This window comes from Mya arenaria, chromosome 17 (genome assembly GCF_026914265.1).
Source record: "Mya arenaria isolate MELC-2E11 chromosome 17, ASM2691426v1".
NCBI classification, from domain to species: Eukaryota; Metazoa; Mollusca; class Bivalvia; order Myida; family Myidae; genus Mya; species Mya arenaria.
In genome coordinates this window covers 17,576,666-17,593,611 of record NC_069138.1, presented here as the reverse complement: position 1 = coordinate 17,593,611, position 16,946 = coordinate 17,576,666, and the positions used below count along the sequence as shown (strand labels likewise).

The following is a 16,946-nucleotide window of genomic DNA, read 5'->3' as shown; positions in this document are numbered from 1 at the left end:
ACCGGGATACCACAGCATTTGAATTTTGTAGAGTTAAATATAATGTGAAAACAGCAGATTGTCTGTCAACTTGCAATGCAATAGATTTATTGTAATTATTATTTACAAGCCAGTTTTGACCAAGAGCATTTTTTTAAATAAAATATTAAAAACAATGGAATGATAAATCTACTATCAAATCTGAACCCTTATATGGCTATGGAAATTGCTTTAAAATCTCAAAGACCATTGCATTAGAATCATTTTAACAACTGGAAAGAAATAATCTATAAAACATGTAACAGTTTAATAGGATAAACAATTATAAAGTATTAAAACATGTTAACAAGTGGGAAACAAATTTAAATGCCCCCCCTCTGCCCTTCTAACCCTCACTAACCCCCTTCACCCTCCCCCTCCCCCCTCTAACACTAAAAAAAAAATCCTCTCATCCTTCAAAGCTTTGTAAAGGAAGAAATTCTGACCAGCATTGTGACCATGTATTTAACAAAGAGTAGCACAAGTGAACGTTAACACCAATGAGTTATCGGTTGTTTCACTCAACTAAAGTAGAATTACGTAAGACAGATCTTTTCCCAGGTGATTACATAACATTACATAATATTTGATGTAACAGTCATTCACCATGACCTTGACCTTTAATCTATTGACTCCATAATTGATAGGTCATCTTTGACAATGACCAGTGAGCATACCAAGTTCAAAGAATCTTCTAGTTGTTTAAAAGTTTTTGATCGGATAAGATAGTGTGATACTGACGGACACAGTGATCTTTGCTTTGCAGACAAAACAAAGAGGGGCGTAACTCAATAGTTGAAGCTAGAAAAAAGATAATTAAAAATTTCTATCAAGCCTTGATAATATAATAATATATGACACAAAACAATTATTTAAAATGACTCCTAGAAAATAGTAAAATTGCATTTCATCTAATATTGCAAGTCAACAATATTGCATCAAAATTTGTAGTAAATATTAGTGTATATATATATACATGGCAAGTATTTTCATTAATGTAAATTTTGGAATTTCTTTACATCCGTTTCTTAAATTTAACAACTAATAGTTAACTACTTGATGAAAATATGCTATCAAATGTTTAAAAGAAGCCATAAGCAAAATAACAAAAAGTGAAAAACACATTAGGATAATATTTTGAAGATAATTGCACACAAAAAAAATAAGTACCGTATATTTGCAAACACCTGCAAATTCAAAAGCATTCTGGCCAGACCAATTTTTCCCTCCAAAAATGGAAACTTATAATGCTGCTCAAGAAGGCATTATTTTACATGTTTATGTACAGCAAGCCCTTGTCATTAAGATTCCTATAAGCAATTGCATACCTTTGTGATAGTCCAACAGTGCGCAGTGTTTTTTTCAACTTTTAATGGTGGCCCTTTGATAGTGGGAAAATAGTGTTGTTTTGGCAAAAAGGGGGAAAATACTAACATGATTCTTAAAATGTTCAATTTGTTGACAGACCTTTTAATCAACAAACATATGAACAGCTTCATGAATGGCACTAAATTGCTACATCTGCTACATGTTTAGAGGTCAAGGCTCCTAAAAATTTGAAAAATAAAAAATATACATATTTTTTTTTACCTGGGTAGGGGATTTTTTTATAGCAGGAAATGGGGCTGAAAAAAACAATTGTTTGGTACTACTGTTGACAATAAACCGTAGCTACGCGACTGTTTCTAGGATTCTTAATGAAACCGCCCCAAGAATTTGACCAACACGGGCTAGGGTGACTGCGTTTCAATGTGAAGACAATTACATGCCACTTTGTAAAAAAAATAAATGAAGAGGTAAAATACTGGTATTTGGAAAATATTCCTCTTAAAAAAAACATGGTTTCCCCTAATCTAGGGACTTGTCTGACACAATCGTTGCTAGTTTCACCTAATCTAAGGACTTGTCTCACACAATCAGTGCTGGTTTTTTCGTTGTCTTGTCCATCCATTTATTTTCTGAGAATTTTAATTCATCCCACAAAACCTGATTAAGACGGTCTAGAGCCATATTTTCCTCAACCGCAGTACGATATGGATTCATTGCCACAGCTTTCTTGCCAATGCGTATACAGTCCGCTACAAGATGACTTAAAACATACTTAATCTTGGTGGGCATATTGAAGAGTAAATAGTCTTGTAGAATGTTACAAACTTTTACAATATCTGGAATGTAATTCTCAGGCAAGCTTCGACACTTTTGCGTCAGCTTATCACAAGACGTCCGACAAACCGTGCCGTACACGCAATCGATATCACTATCACAATATTTGCTTTCAAATGTTTTATTTAACATCGCTTCAGAAATCAACCCCCCAACATTTGAGACTTTCATTTCGTAAAATCTTGAGTAACCAAAGTTACTCGGACTAAAGTCACACATGTAGAAACGGGCATTATCTTGTTCCCGTATGGAAAATGTATACTCCAGAATACCAAGTCCAATATACGCTCGTTGAAGAAAAGCTGGAGCACCCCAACGGTACCTGTAGAAATAAACACAAACCATTTCCATTAAATAAGTTATCATTGAAATACATTTGCTTGCAACCATAATATATTTTCTACAGTAAATATGATAAATGAAGTATTTATACTGAAATATCATTAATTAGATGTGTGGCCTATTGGGAGCAACCATAATTGTTCTAGTAAAGGTCATAATGACCATGACCTTTGACCTATTAAACTTAAAATCATTAAGATAATCTACTAATTATGACCAATGTGCATTTCAAGTCAGAAGACTCTAACCCCAGTTGTTCAGAAGAAATTGATCAGAAATGTATGCACCAAAAAAATGATTTTAGGAAAGTTCAACATGACCTTCATCTTTGACCTCAAATCAATCAAGGGGTTAGGGGTCAACCTACCATAAATAATATGCATACAAAGTTTGAAGATTACTTAGTACTGTTTCAAAACAAACTTCGCAGAAATATTTGGCCCAGGCCTATAATGAAACTATTTCTAACTATTTCTCATTATTTCTTTGATCTCATAACAATAGCTGACCTGTTAGGAAAGATTTTATCCACATATGATGACTTATTTCTTCGATACAAGTAATGGTGGAATGTATCCTCCACGAAATACAGGGAACCGCAGGTCCCATTTATTGAAGGAAAGACTGGATTATCACGAAATATGAAGAGTGTCTGGAATTCTTGGATCTGTAATAGGTGCCACATTGATCGTATTTCTCCAAAATTGACCTGAAATTAGTAAAATTAAGGTTATAAAATAAAGAGGATCTTTTTTTATTTAAACTTTCACCAAAACTTTAAATGTTAATGATCTTAAAAGATGGGGGGTGGGGGGGTGTAAAAACTCCCCGGAATTCTGCTCATCAAAAAGGTCAAAATCCCCTGGAATGGTCTCCAGAAATATGGCTTATATCACATACACACCCCAACTTTAAAATTTAATTTAGAATATATGACATATTAATTTGAAGTGTTATTTTAAGTACCTGGTACACACACTACAGTGTACATGACGGTGAATAAAAGTCTGCTTAAAGATGTTAAAATTATTTATGACATATGTAAATCTCAATAAGTGCTTGTAATTGCAAGTTGAAAGCAACACTTAAACCTAGAAGATTTATTACTTAATGAATCCAGCATGTCTTCATTAAACATAGCCTGATTATATTATACAGCTTGGAATCTTAACAAGGCTCTATATCAATGTCTTAACAACACAATTCATCTTTAAGACTGTGTGTGATACAGTAATTAACGTTTGTATTACTTTAAATTGCTATAAAAAAATGACAAGTTAAATTACTTTATACATTAAAATGTTATAACTGTTGTCATTTTCAACTTTAGAACTGAGACTGTTTTGATAAACTTCTTTTTTATCTGTTGTGGTTTAGAGAAAAAAACATTATTTATGTAACATTATAATTGACATTAAAATGCAATAACACAGAAAAGCCTTGTTTAATAAGTTTAATGACATTTAAATTTGGTACAGAAACATGCAAATACAGACAAAGAAAGTTTTTCTTATATGATTTACACATGAGTGTCTTGACTTCATTTTATAGAAATGCACCAAACATGCAAATCATAGATACTCCAACCTCTATAACACTTTCCCTATGACTCTTAACTTCAATATACTTTTTTTCTTCTCTCCATGAATTATAATACCCGTAGTATATATATCTAGCCAGAGTTATGGGACTTGCTCCACCACAATCAAGTGTGTATTGTTACAGTGAAAATATGTATTGTTTTTGAAATCAGGATAGGCTTAAAGGGAATGGACACCAGATGGTCCAAAAATCGGCGGTATTTCCTCAAAACAAGTCTAGAATTGCCAGTGCGAGCTAATAGGACGCCGAAGAAGAAACGTATGTAAAATAGAATGAGTACTGTGTATTATGCAAAATACTATCTTGAAAAATAGACCTATCAATATTTTCTTTGAGCAATCAGCAATTTTGATGCATATATGAGAATTTGCATGCATAATCTAGAGCACCATTCTCTGAGCCCAGAACTTGTTGATCAAACAGTTTAATATTTCAAAGAGTTAAAACAAAGGGATTAACCCATGTAGGGTGTTAACCGGGGCTGTGCATATTATGTTCCAAATACATATGATGAACAGTTTTTGAGTATTACTCATTGTAGAATTAAATACCGTATATTATACCCTTTCAATGTTATAATTTACAAAGAAATTCACAATTTTGCCAAAAAAATGCAAAAATTCCCAAAGCTTTGGGTAAAGGTCATATCCCAAAATATTAAAAAACAGCACCTGAATTGGTGAACAAATACTGTTCCATTTTAGGTTGACAAAAAACATGAGATTACCTCTGATTTTTCTATAACAAACAGACCACTATAAAAACATTCCACCTACTTGTTTATCCTTATTAAAGTCAGCGTAATCCACTACATCCTCGATAAGCCTGGAGTGATCTCCCCTGCCTAGTATGTTACCAAAGAATGAATCAAGTACTGCCTCAAGGTCAGCCATGGTCATTCCCTCCCAGATGTACTGGTCAAGGTCATTGACCACCTTGTGGTCACCTCTCCGAGCCTTTAGTAGCAAGTCGTCCCATCGGAATATCTGAAGTAATGAAATTAACATGTTGGAGATATAAATCTTAAACTTTTAACAACAGGAAATTTGCATTAGGGCCCTTTAACCAGTTATTGGCAAGACACCCTTGCTCTTTTTGTGGGAAAAAAGTGCTTTTAGTTTTGAAGAAAAATTCTCATAGTACTTTTTCAAACATTATGGGAACATATTGTGTAAAATATCAATAAAGCAGTAAATAAATCACTCAAAAACATCTCTTAATGGATCATGAGATTTTCATAATAAAAACAACAACATTCTTTTATTTGGAAAATGAGAAATTTCAGAGACTAATTTAAGGAAAAAAAGGTCTGGCCCTTGGGAAAGAAGCCTGGTAAAGAAGGATAAAATGGACCTGTGCATGTATTGAAAGAAATTGACAATGACCAATGCCTACAATACGAAAATACACATTTTCCCCAATGATCGTTTATATAAACCCACTTATAGACAGAAGTATTTTGCACAGCCCCATGATGAAGATGATCACAAGGCTATTACAATACCTAGACAACATTTTTTTTCCCAAAACATGCAAACTTAAATTGAATGAAACAATTTCTCCCACATTTACTGTAATTTCTTCATACATACAAATAAATGTTGAAATACGAGGAACTGATAAGCCCCAAGCTTGTTTAATTTCGTGATAAATATCTTACTGAAAGATCATCATGTTGTTCCACACAGTGTGAGAGGTAGCCAACTTGTTCTACACAAATGTCAAAACACAACGCTCCTGCTATCAAACCATTGTGGTAATCTTCACACTGAAAGGTAAATAATATAATCTTATTAAGTATACCATCATTTAGAAGTGAAGTGTCGTTCTGTATATTAAAGTTCGTTCATTAAGTTTCCACACTGTGAGAGGTGATTTAAAATAAAGCTGATTTGTCCCAAACAGATGTAAATATACAGTGCTCCAGCATATAAACCATTACAATAATGCAATCTTCTGAAATCTGTAATTGTCATCCTGCTACAGAAATTTCTGTTGGTCCGGTCTGGCCAGTCTTTTATACCCATACATGACATTCATTGAGTTTCTTTATTCTAAAAACTTCAAAATTGTGAAAAATTGTCACCTATTTTTTTTATTTTGTTCATATTATCTTGAAAATTATTTTTAATTTTGTGTCCCATGTTGAAATAGCGATAACTTTTTTCCAAAGGAATTGTTACCCTTTTTACTTTAGGAATACAACTCAGTTTAAAAATTATGTTTAGAAATAATGAATATTCTCCAAATAGTTAATATGACAGTAACTGTTGTTAAACATAGTGTATACAAACGCAGAATAAATTTCTTAGTCTAAAGGCTAGTAAACAATAATGTATTGAATATTAATATACTTAATTCAATACATTACAATATATTAAAGATACCCAAAATATAGTGTAACCATCTGAGAGTAAACTCTTACCATCTGTGTGCGTATCTCCCACTGGAAGCAGGGATCCCGGTAGATGAGCCATCCTACCAACAACACCATCAGTGTGCAGAAAGCTGCGATCACAAGATACACACGCGTCCATTCTGACTCCCATGCTTGGCTCTGTAAAAAATAACAAAGCTCTGATCACAAGATACCCACGCGTCCATTCTGACTCCCATGCTTGGCTCTGTAAAAAAATAACAAAGCTCTGATCACAAGATACCCATGCGTCCATTCTGACTCCCATGCTTGGCTCTGTAAAAAATAACAAAGCTCTGATCACAAGATACCCCCGCGTCCATTCTGACTCCCATGCTTGGCTCTGTAAAAAATAACAAAGCTCTGATCACAAGATACCCACGCGTCCATTCTGACCCACATGCCTAGCTCCATAAACAGTAAAAGAAAGCTCTGATATTTTGCTTGTCTTTGTTAAAAAAGATTTTGACAGAAATCATTGTAATGAAATCTTAATTATAATAAATTGTTTTCCGAGAATGTAGGACAAAAAAAAAACTAGAAATGTGTCCATAGGACACGGATGCCCCCACTTCGATTTTTTGTCACAGAAAATAAGCCATAATGATTATTCAGGATAATCTGAGGGCCCTAACTCCTAAATGATTAAAGCGATTTCCATGGCTATCGAACTTGATCAAGATATTATGGTCACAAACATGTGTTAAAAGTTTGGTGAGGATTGGACAAACAGTTTTCAAGAATTAGATCGGAAACAATCTTCGGGACGTATTTTTCAAGTCTTTTTTTGCAAATAAAGGGCCGTAACTCCTAAATGACAAAAGCGATTTCCATGGCTATCGAACTTGATCAAGATATTATGGTCACAATCATGTATGTAAAGTTTGGTGAGGATTGGACACATACTTTTCAAGAATTAGATTGGAAACATATATTTTTGAAGTATTTTTGGCAAAAAAGGGCCGTAACTCCTAAATGACTAAAGCGATTTCCATGACTATCGAACTTGATCAAGATATTATGGTCACAAACATGTGTTTAAAGTTTGGTGAGGATTGGACAAACGGTTTTCAAGAATTAGATCGGAAACAATCTTCGTGAATTTTTGGCAAAAAAGGGCCGTAACTCCTAAATGACTAAAGCGATTTCCATGACTATCGAACTTGATCAAGATATTATGGTCACAAACATGTGTTTAAAGTTTGGTGAGGATTGGACAAACGGTTTTCAAGAATTAGATCGGAAACAATCTTCGGGACGTACGTACGTACGTACGTACGTACGTACGTAGGGACAAGGGCAACCCTATATGCCGCCACTTTGTGGGGGCATAAACACGGAAAAAAACAACATCCCATGCATTTTTTGCTAGGTGGACAAAACATCCCACATCATTTTGACATGGTGGACAAAACATCCCACATCATTTTGACATGGTGGACAAAACATCCCACTTCATTTTGACATGGTGGACAAAACATCCCACATCATTTTGACATGGTGGACAAAACATCCCACATCATTTTGACATGGTGGACAAAACATACCACATCATTTTGACATGGTGGACAAAACATACCACATTATTTTGACATGGTGGACAAAACATCCCACATAATTTTGACATAGTGGAAAAAACATCCCACATCATTTTGACATTGTGGACAAAACACCTAACATCATTTTAACATGGTGGACAAAACATACCACATCATTTTGACAAGGTGGTCAAAACACCCACATCATTTTGACATGGTGGACAGAACACCCACATCATTTTGACACAGTAGACAAAACACCCCACATCATTTTGACAGGGTGGACGAAACATCCCATACAAGTTTACCACCCTGCTGTGAAACCTTTTTTCTTTCGATGTAATTTTTGTGGATGCAATTTGTTTCATCACTTCTTACTTATAAACACAGTTACACATTCCTTAAAAGGTTCATAGAATCGATAATGTTAACCTTTAAATGTAAATGGCAAAAGTAATCCTTGATAAGAATCATAAGTCTATAAACTTTGAAGTAATGTTTCAATGACTCCTTTTTTATGTTTGATTCAAGAGTATTATACTCTTTAATCATATAAGGCACAACTTGTAAAAATCTGAACTCTAGGCTGAATTTACGGGAAACTCTAAACTGATAAAAACTTAATTAATGGGAAACTCTAAATTATATAAATTGAAACTCCAAACTGAAATAATGGGAAAAACTAAACATGATTTATTGGAAACTCTAATCTTTATAAATGGGAAACTCTAAATTGAATTAATTGGAAACTCTAAACTGAATAGATGGGAAACACTAAATGAATAAATGGGAAATTCTTAACTTAATTAACAGGAAACTCTAAACTGAATTAACTGGAAACTCAAAATGAATAAATGGGAAACACTTAATTGAATGTATGGGACACACTTAACTTAATTGATGGGAAACTCTAAACTGAATTAATGGGAAACACTAATCTGAATTAATGGGAAACTCTAAACTGAATTAATGGGAAACACTTAACTGAATTGAAGGGAAACACTAAACTTAATTAATGGGAAACACTTAGCTGCCAATATGGAAAACTCTAAACTAAACTTTATGGAAAACTCTAGACTGAATTATTTGGAAAATCAAAACTGAAATTAATAGAAACTCGAAACTGAGTTTATGTGAAACTCTAAACTGAAATCAGATGTATGGTCTTAACTTGATCTGCCTTTTCTACTGGATCAAAGGTGAAGTCAACGATTTTGCAACATTAAGCTTTCAATAGGAATCATACACTGGAATGCTTTCAGGAGTAAGAGAAAACATGAAACATGATATTTGCCAATAGTTATAATTTGTGCCAGAGGAAAAGAGTTACATGTAATAGCAGATATATTCTATTTTGTTTATAACTAAACTTATTTCCAAATAATTAACTGTTTTCAACAGCAGATTTTTTAATGTAAAGTTGTTCTTGATCTCAATGGCAAACATTTAATCATTACTGGTAATCTATCATTGGCAAAAAATCATTAACCAAAACTGAAATGCTACAAAATGTATTGTTCATGTTTCTCATCATCGTCAGATACACCCCATACACTACTACACTATGCTTCTTATGTACCGAGGAACTTTTTGACGAAGAAAATAGTTTCATTGGTTCCACAAGGTAACAGAACCTTCCCTGTAGAAACATATTCTGGCAAAAGCTGGAACTAAACTGGAACCACCTTTGCAGTACAAATTTTTTAGACAGCAGTTAAGAACACTCGGCCATCGAGGCAACTGACAGTAATTAGAGGATACTAAATTGTAACACACAAATTCATTGGAAGGAGAATCGTCTCCCCTGCCTCATGCATATTCATTAAAATAATATTGTGTCAGTCAATTGTCTGAATAAACAGAATTACAGTATTTATGAGCTATAATTGAATCAAGTACCATGGTTGCTGACGATGGTATAACATTATAAATTGAACTAACCAAGCACCTAATACACAGCTTGCACGCCTGTCTCGGGGTGTTAAGTAGCTTCATTCGCACAACACGTATACACCATGACACTGAACGACAGGCTGAGCTCATCTGAAAACATATTGAATATAATGTTATTACATTAAGCCAGAAATGCTTTTTTTTACATTTTTTTTTACCTTTTTATTTCCAGGTCACAAGCTCATTTATATGGTTTGATATGTTACATGTATGTATGTTTGTTATTCATGTTGGGAAAAAATGCATATAATGAAGTTTTAGTTGTTTCACTATGTTGCGGGTGCTGTCAACATTTACTACTGTTTGCAAATGAAATAAACATTTGCAAATGAAATAAGCATTTGCAGGTTTTGAAGTATTACCGTAAATAGTTGTGATTTTTATTTGCCTTTGTCTGCAAAACCCCTCAATTTTGGAAGCTTTTTTGCCAAAATAATTTACATGTAAGACTGTTTACTTCTTAAAAAGAGACATATTTCCTAACACAGTGAAAAATGGCATTTGGAATAAGGCTAAATATTGATCCATTACTGGTCAAAATGTATTTAACATTGGGAACATAATTTTTACAAATCGCAATATTATCCCAAATTATCAATGGTTATTTATTACGCCTAATGTAAGTCCCATCAACTACAATAGAAACAAACACCTCTGAGAGTTTAACCTTTTTATACATGTATTGAAATGTGTCGGCTGCAGATCAAACGGTACACTGTGTGACATCAAAGCACAAGGGGTGTACGTAGAGATTAAAAGTGTGCGGTAACATATTGCAATGCGCTAAATAAAGTAACACGTAATAGATGTGTGGTTTGTCCGATGAAAATTTAATTTGCAAAAAACTTAAATCAATAATTGATTGGCATAAGGCATAAAGAGAGTCATTAATTTGATATCAAAAAGCTGCTAAAACAACAACCTGTTCTTGAAAACTATGTCATACCAATGTCTGGCTAATTGGTGAAGAAAATGCAAGCGTCCTGGGCATCTGTTCATTATGCACCAGTCAATTGTAACCATGCTGCCCCCCAGGTCCAGGGGTATACCGGGGATAGCCTGGGAAATGGGCCATGTTTTTACCTTTCAGGTGGCCCCGCAGTGCCAGGTGAATGTGGTGCTTTTGTTTTCGTGCAAAATATAGCCGGGAACGGGCCTTTCCCAGAGTCCTTGGGCTGCGGGGCATTTGGCGGGGATTTTATGATCCGTTCGTCTCGGTAGGACAGGGATTTTACCTGGGGTTCGCTGGACCGAAAGTCAAAGTCCCCGCTATTCTCCAGACCTGTGTGTGTGTGTGTGGGGGGGGGCTTTGGTAACAATTGACTGGTGCATTAACAGACCTATTTTTCGTTATCGGAAAATTTCATATACGAAAATGCAAGCACTAGCAGTAAGATTTTCAAGGGCCCCGGAGATACTGATTTTTGATACAGACGTCTTCGTCCCAGGGCATTAAAATGGCCTGCTGAAGGCCCTTGTTGCCCTGTGGCTACCATAGAACCTTAGTCTAAAATAAGAGACGTGTTATACGGGATTCTTTCAATCCCTAACGTCTAAACAGGTTTGTGCAAAAACTGGGTGGGTTTGAAAAATATTTAAATTGTATTTAGTGAAGTATTTTATGTTTGAAATGGATAATAAAGGTTTATATTCATATTTTACCATGTAAGTACAAAGCTATTTTGCATAAAACAAGCATGAAATGCATTAAAACACATGATCTACCTTTCCACTTTTTTGTGTGTGTGTGGTTTTTTTTTTTTTGGGGGGGGGGGGGGGGGTCTCCCCCTAGAATTGGTTTTGTTTACATACTCAATTTAAATCATTTTCCATGATTTTCAGACTTATACAAAATGGTGTTGTTTTTTTCTCTAAAATTAGAAGGGTTTGTTTTAATATCAAAATTAAAATGTCTTTTTGTCTGTGGTAGTATGATTGTACTTGTTTGGTATCTTCTTTAGTGCAATGTCACATATTTCTCCTAAAAATTATGTAAAATGAAGAAAAAAACAAACACAGTTAAACATTTGAAGCAATCAAATAAATAGATACACAAAAAAAAAAAATATGTAGGGGACGAATCTTAGTTTGGTACTATTGGGATTGGGTACGAATGTTACATTCAGCCTGGCTGTTATTTAATTGTCTTTGGTAAAATAATGTTTAAAATATGCTGATGTTTGTGAATAAAATGACAATAAAAATCACTTCCCTGGTTTAAAAAATCACTTCTAAAACATAGAGCATTGATAAAATAACTCCGAAAATCGTTCTGACAAAATGGCGGTTTCGGCGAATTTTGACAAGATCGTGGACATGATAGATAAATGCTACATAAAACATCAACATATTTTTGTGGGTAACAAAGAAATTTTCATCACGAATATTTTACAAATAAACTTTCAAAACTTTTATTGAAAAGGTGATGTATTTGATTGTGTCAGCGCCACCTTTCTTATGTTTACAAATCGGCAGTGACCGTCTGCTTCAAATCAACAATTTTTAATTAAAATGGCGAGTATCGTCAGTACAATACAATTAACAATTATTTTTTTGTGCTTGACAACTTTTTTCACCATCACTTCACATTTTCTATCGCATTTTACGAACTTTCATGATTGAATGAACAAGTTCTCAATGTATATTCTGATTGGCTGACATTCAATAGCCCCGCCTCCTGCCGATGTTTCCGTATTTGGCTCTTCCTAATTATTGGATTAGAAGATGACCGATTATGAATACACAGGTCGTCTGCTCACTACACAAATACACACTTAGCTGTCATATGACTTGGACAAGGCACATGGGAAGATGAAAGGGCAGTACGGCATATTTTTAGCAGACAATGGGGGCATGGTAACACCTAGCGGGAACACTAGTATTACGTAATTTGTCTAAATTATGACAGCGGATTAAGGGCTGCTGCTCTTTCATGATGATTTCAATAGTAAAAAGGGTACCAACGGAATAATTGGCCCTAATAGAGTATTTGTGAAAAGGGCACTACTCAAAAAGGGGGCAGGTCGGTAAGAAAAGGGGCACGGGCGCTGCGCCATTGAAAAACGGGCTAGCTGGAGCACTGACCTCCGACAAGCTTCGTGATAGACCTCGTTAATACAATCTTAACAATGATTGTTGTAAAACTGTGAACTGCAGCCTTGCGTTATGTTTTGACAGAATAAAAATGAAGAAAACCCCATTAAACTCATAATTATTCGTTAGATATTTATTTTTAGTGTACGGAACTAATATGAAATAACATTATCTAGTAATATTTTTTGTTTTTATGATATTTTATGGACGCAATATGCTTTAACTCGGAATCCCGATCGGAACAATTACCCACTTTTCGTACAATACACTTTGTACATGAAGGATTTGCCATATCAATAATCGTAAAAAAATTCTGTCAACGTACAATTATTTGGACTACATTATAGATCCTCTGCGGCCGCCACACAATTCACTACATTTTATAATAACATGTTTCCTTTCCATTCACTGAACTTTGTAAACGTTATCAAAATATAAAACCAGTTGACTTAATTGTAATTGTGTCCTTCAAGTACTATACATTGTATTTGAAATTTGAAATAGACAATAGATCAATGGAAATTTAGATAAAACTTACCTATGCATACATTTACATAATTCGCGTGGTTTGATTAAATTGATTGGTAAATTAAACATCATTCATTTGTATGAATGCATTCGTAATATATCAAGAATTAAATGGAAATGTGTCTTTCTGACAAGCTTATCCCATTTGTCGATTATTGACGTTTACAGCTAATTTTACAATAAGGGGCGTAACTCTGCTTATTTTTAAAGGTTACAGAACACTAATTTGACATAAAATCCCGACCGCAGGTGCCATGGGGATTTAGACATCCTGAACAGTTTCTTTCTTAACTCAAACCCTTTTACATTTATTCAAAGGTAAATCACAATAAAAAGCGTTCAAAATCATCATAAATAATATACAACTATAAACTATATTGCACAGCCTACATACCGGTTGTTTCTCCCATGGTTACGCCAAATTTAATTCTCGACTGTCGGAAATCATCCCCTATTGTCCACCATTTTCCCTCGCCGAGGTATGATGCAGTTAATTGCTCGTATTAACGTTATTATTATTATTATTATTATTATTATTATTATTATTATTATTATTATTATTATTATTATTATCATTATTATCATTATCATTATTATTATTATCATTATTATTATTACTATTATTATTATCATTATTATTATTATTATTATTATTATTATTATTATTATTATCAATATTATTATCATGAAGAGGGGGTCCAGGAATTGACGAGAGAGGGGGGCACTTAAGTCGGTCCGTATCATGCCCTAACCCACCCTTTACCGCAGGAACCGAAAACAAATTGTTTCAAAAGTTTAGAATACTCCCCTCCCCACAACATTTTGCTTATATGAGTCTTAAGTTTTTCATACTGTTGTAATTTATGATCAATAGTTCACCCTTTTGGAATGAAAGGTTCACTTTGGCAAATTTAACTCTCGACTGGTCCTCATAGGTGACGTCAAAATTCCAACGGGCGGTAACCGTATCTTTCAATACTACTTTATTGCATGCAAACAAGCATCACAATGACACAATGAATGAATACTTTCACACAAGTGGGGTTAGGGCGTACGGCCCTTTCTGCAGAAACCGACTTCGTTTTTGTTTCAAACGAATTAAGGAGTTTCATTGGGACATCTCATCACTAGATTTTGTTTCCCTGGGGGAGCATGGCAACTAATTCCTTTCCGTCCAACTACCGCTATTTAAAGATTACACAAGAAAAACAATATTTATAGAATAATTAGCCATAGCCATCGAAGTTTAACTTACGGGTACTTACATGGACAAATATCATGCAAAATATCGACTGTGCACGTTTAATAGAACATGTGGATTCAAGTTTTCGTCTGCGCATAGGCTGCTGTAGTGCTTTTCTCAGAAAAGAAAAAAGGCCAGTAACATTACATTGGTATTTGATATAAACACACCGATTGTTATAACAATATAGGTATTAATATAAGATGGATAGATGTGTTATGTTGATTAAAACCATTCTTATAAAATATCTCACCTTCCTTTGCGTATTCGTCCTCATAATTAATTATACACGTACGAACGCTAACGGTACACTAAACATGTATAATAGTTCCCATTCAATATGTCCCGTTTATTGAAGTCATAGATTCAAGTACATACTATATTTTAAAATGTCCTCGTTTGGTCATGAGAGAGGACCACTCAAGCAGATTGGCTTTATTTATTATTCATGGCACACTGTCTCATTAGGCCATACCAAACTGTTTCAATTCATATAGCGCCAGGCTCCAATTTCAAGGCAGAATAAATACAATAAAAATCGTTTTATATTCGTTTTAAAAGATATGGCATTGATAGCCGATTTAACAAGGATGTAACCAGTATTGTTTATCAAATACATTTGTGAACTCCATGCGATTTGAAAAATAAACAGTTCACAGTTTAAAATTGCTCATTGTTATTTTATTAATCATAATGAAGATCTAGGAAATTATATTTCTATGCTAAATATAGATTTTAGTGAGGAGAAAGATTATTTTGAAAGCTGAAAACCTACCCGACACAGAATCAAGTTGGCATTGCCTTGGGCCGAACCGATGCTATTGTATTTGTAAATCAATGTGGGGATCTAGCACAAGCAGGAAACAAAATACACAAAAAGATCCTTGTACAAATTCAAAATCAAATGTTTATATAAATTCCGGATACAAATGAAACAGTACGATCACTTCAACTCAATGTAGTGAATTCAACATCACATATGTTTATATAATGGTTGGGTTAAAATGAAACAATACGCTCTCTTCAGCTCAACGCAGTGAATTCAACATCAAATGTTTAAATATTTAATACAACAGTACGCGCTCTTGCACATATCTGTATAGTGAGTTCATGAAAAAATGCCTTCAAATAGCAATTTATTATATACTAGCATTCTGCAATTCCGTAACATCTCGTATAACACCTTGAATTACGTGTACAAAAAAACGCCATCGATTTTAAGATAAAAAAAAAAACATTAATGAAGTTTTCCCTTTAAAACTAAGTGTTCTGTTTATTAGTAATTAAGGAACATTTATAGCCTTGATAACGCTCTCAATACAGTACTTGAAATTGATATTTTATGGGAGACAGTCGGATAAAGCTAGATGCATTTTTTTGCGATTAGATGTTGAAAAAAAAACACACTATTAAAATGAAAATTTGATGAAAGCTCATCATTATATGCTCAAATGTTTACTAGAGGAGAGGAGAGAGGTATAAATATTAGCTCCTCAATCCATAATTATCATATATGTATTAGCTTAATGTACTTATAAAGAATAAATATTGTTTAAACCAAATGTTTACTAATGCAACGTTCATAACGAGTATGACATGAATACCCAATCGTAACAACTCGGCCATCTCCGGCAAGCTTCGAGATATCTTGATACTAGCCGAGGAGTTCCGATTGATGAATACCTTAAGAATGAGTAAAGCTTTTTTTAAACTTTCATTAATCCCAAAGGCAACGTATGAAACCTAGACTAGGTAGGCAAGAGCCCCAAATTTCGCAAAATACGTTCGTCCTATTTTTTGGTGATAAATTAGTCAAATTTAGAAAGCAGACACTGTAAATACAGTTTTTGGTAATTCAAGAGTCATAACTCTGGAGTGACTGAGGCGACATGGCTGGTTATCGAACCTGATCGAGATATTCTGCATACACATTTTGGCCAAATTTGGTGACAACTAGAGCAAGACTTCTTAAGTTAAAGAAAGGACAAGACCGAAGTCTAAAAATAAACGGCGACAAGTCTCGAGTGACTCGAGCGATATATGGCCGGTT

The 16,946-nt window shown here is 34.1% G+C and overlaps 1 protein-coding gene across 3 annotated transcripts; it reads right to left on the bottom strand.

Moving 5' to 3' along the window:
* Window positions 1-408: 408 nt before the first annotated feature.
* Window positions 409-15,825, bottom strand: LOC128224388 (divergent protein kinase domain 1A-like). 3 transcript variants are annotated; one of them, XM_052934211.1, is made up of 7 exons: window positions 15,672-15,825; window positions 10,021-10,122; window positions 6,551-6,682; window positions 5,786-5,893; window positions 4,902-5,111; window positions 3,033-3,232; window positions 409-2,503 (listed from the first exon to the last, which is right to left on the bottom strand). In XM_052934211.1, exons 2-7 carry the CDS (start codon window positions 10,120-10,122, stop codon window positions 1,927-1,929), a joined length of 1,329 nt encoding a protein of 442 aa, XP_052790171.1. In that variant the 5' UTR covers window positions 15,672-15,825; the 3' UTR covers window positions 409-1,926. The 3 variants fall into 3 exon arrangements, with proteins under 3 accessions (XP_052790171.1, XP_052790169.1, XP_052790170.1); XM_052934209.1 differs by lacking the exon at window positions 15,672-15,825 and adding an exon at window positions 15,150-15,213; XM_052934210.1 differs by lacking the exon at window positions 15,672-15,825 and adding an exon at window positions 13,664-13,807.
* Window positions 15,826-16,946: the final 1,121 nt, after the last annotated feature.

Coding starts and splice junctions, on each gene's coding strand:
- LOC128224388 (XM_052934209.1), bottom strand. CDS start 15,173: ATGAGGACGAATACGCAAAGGAAG. Junction 3,233..4,901: donor ACTTTAATAAGGATAAACAA/GTAGGTGGAATG, acceptor TACTAATTTCAG/GTCAATTTTGGAGAAATACG. Junction 2,504..3,032: donor GATAAAATCTTTCCTAACAG/GTCAGCTATTGT, acceptor TTATTTCTACAG/GTACCGTTGGGGTGCTCCAG.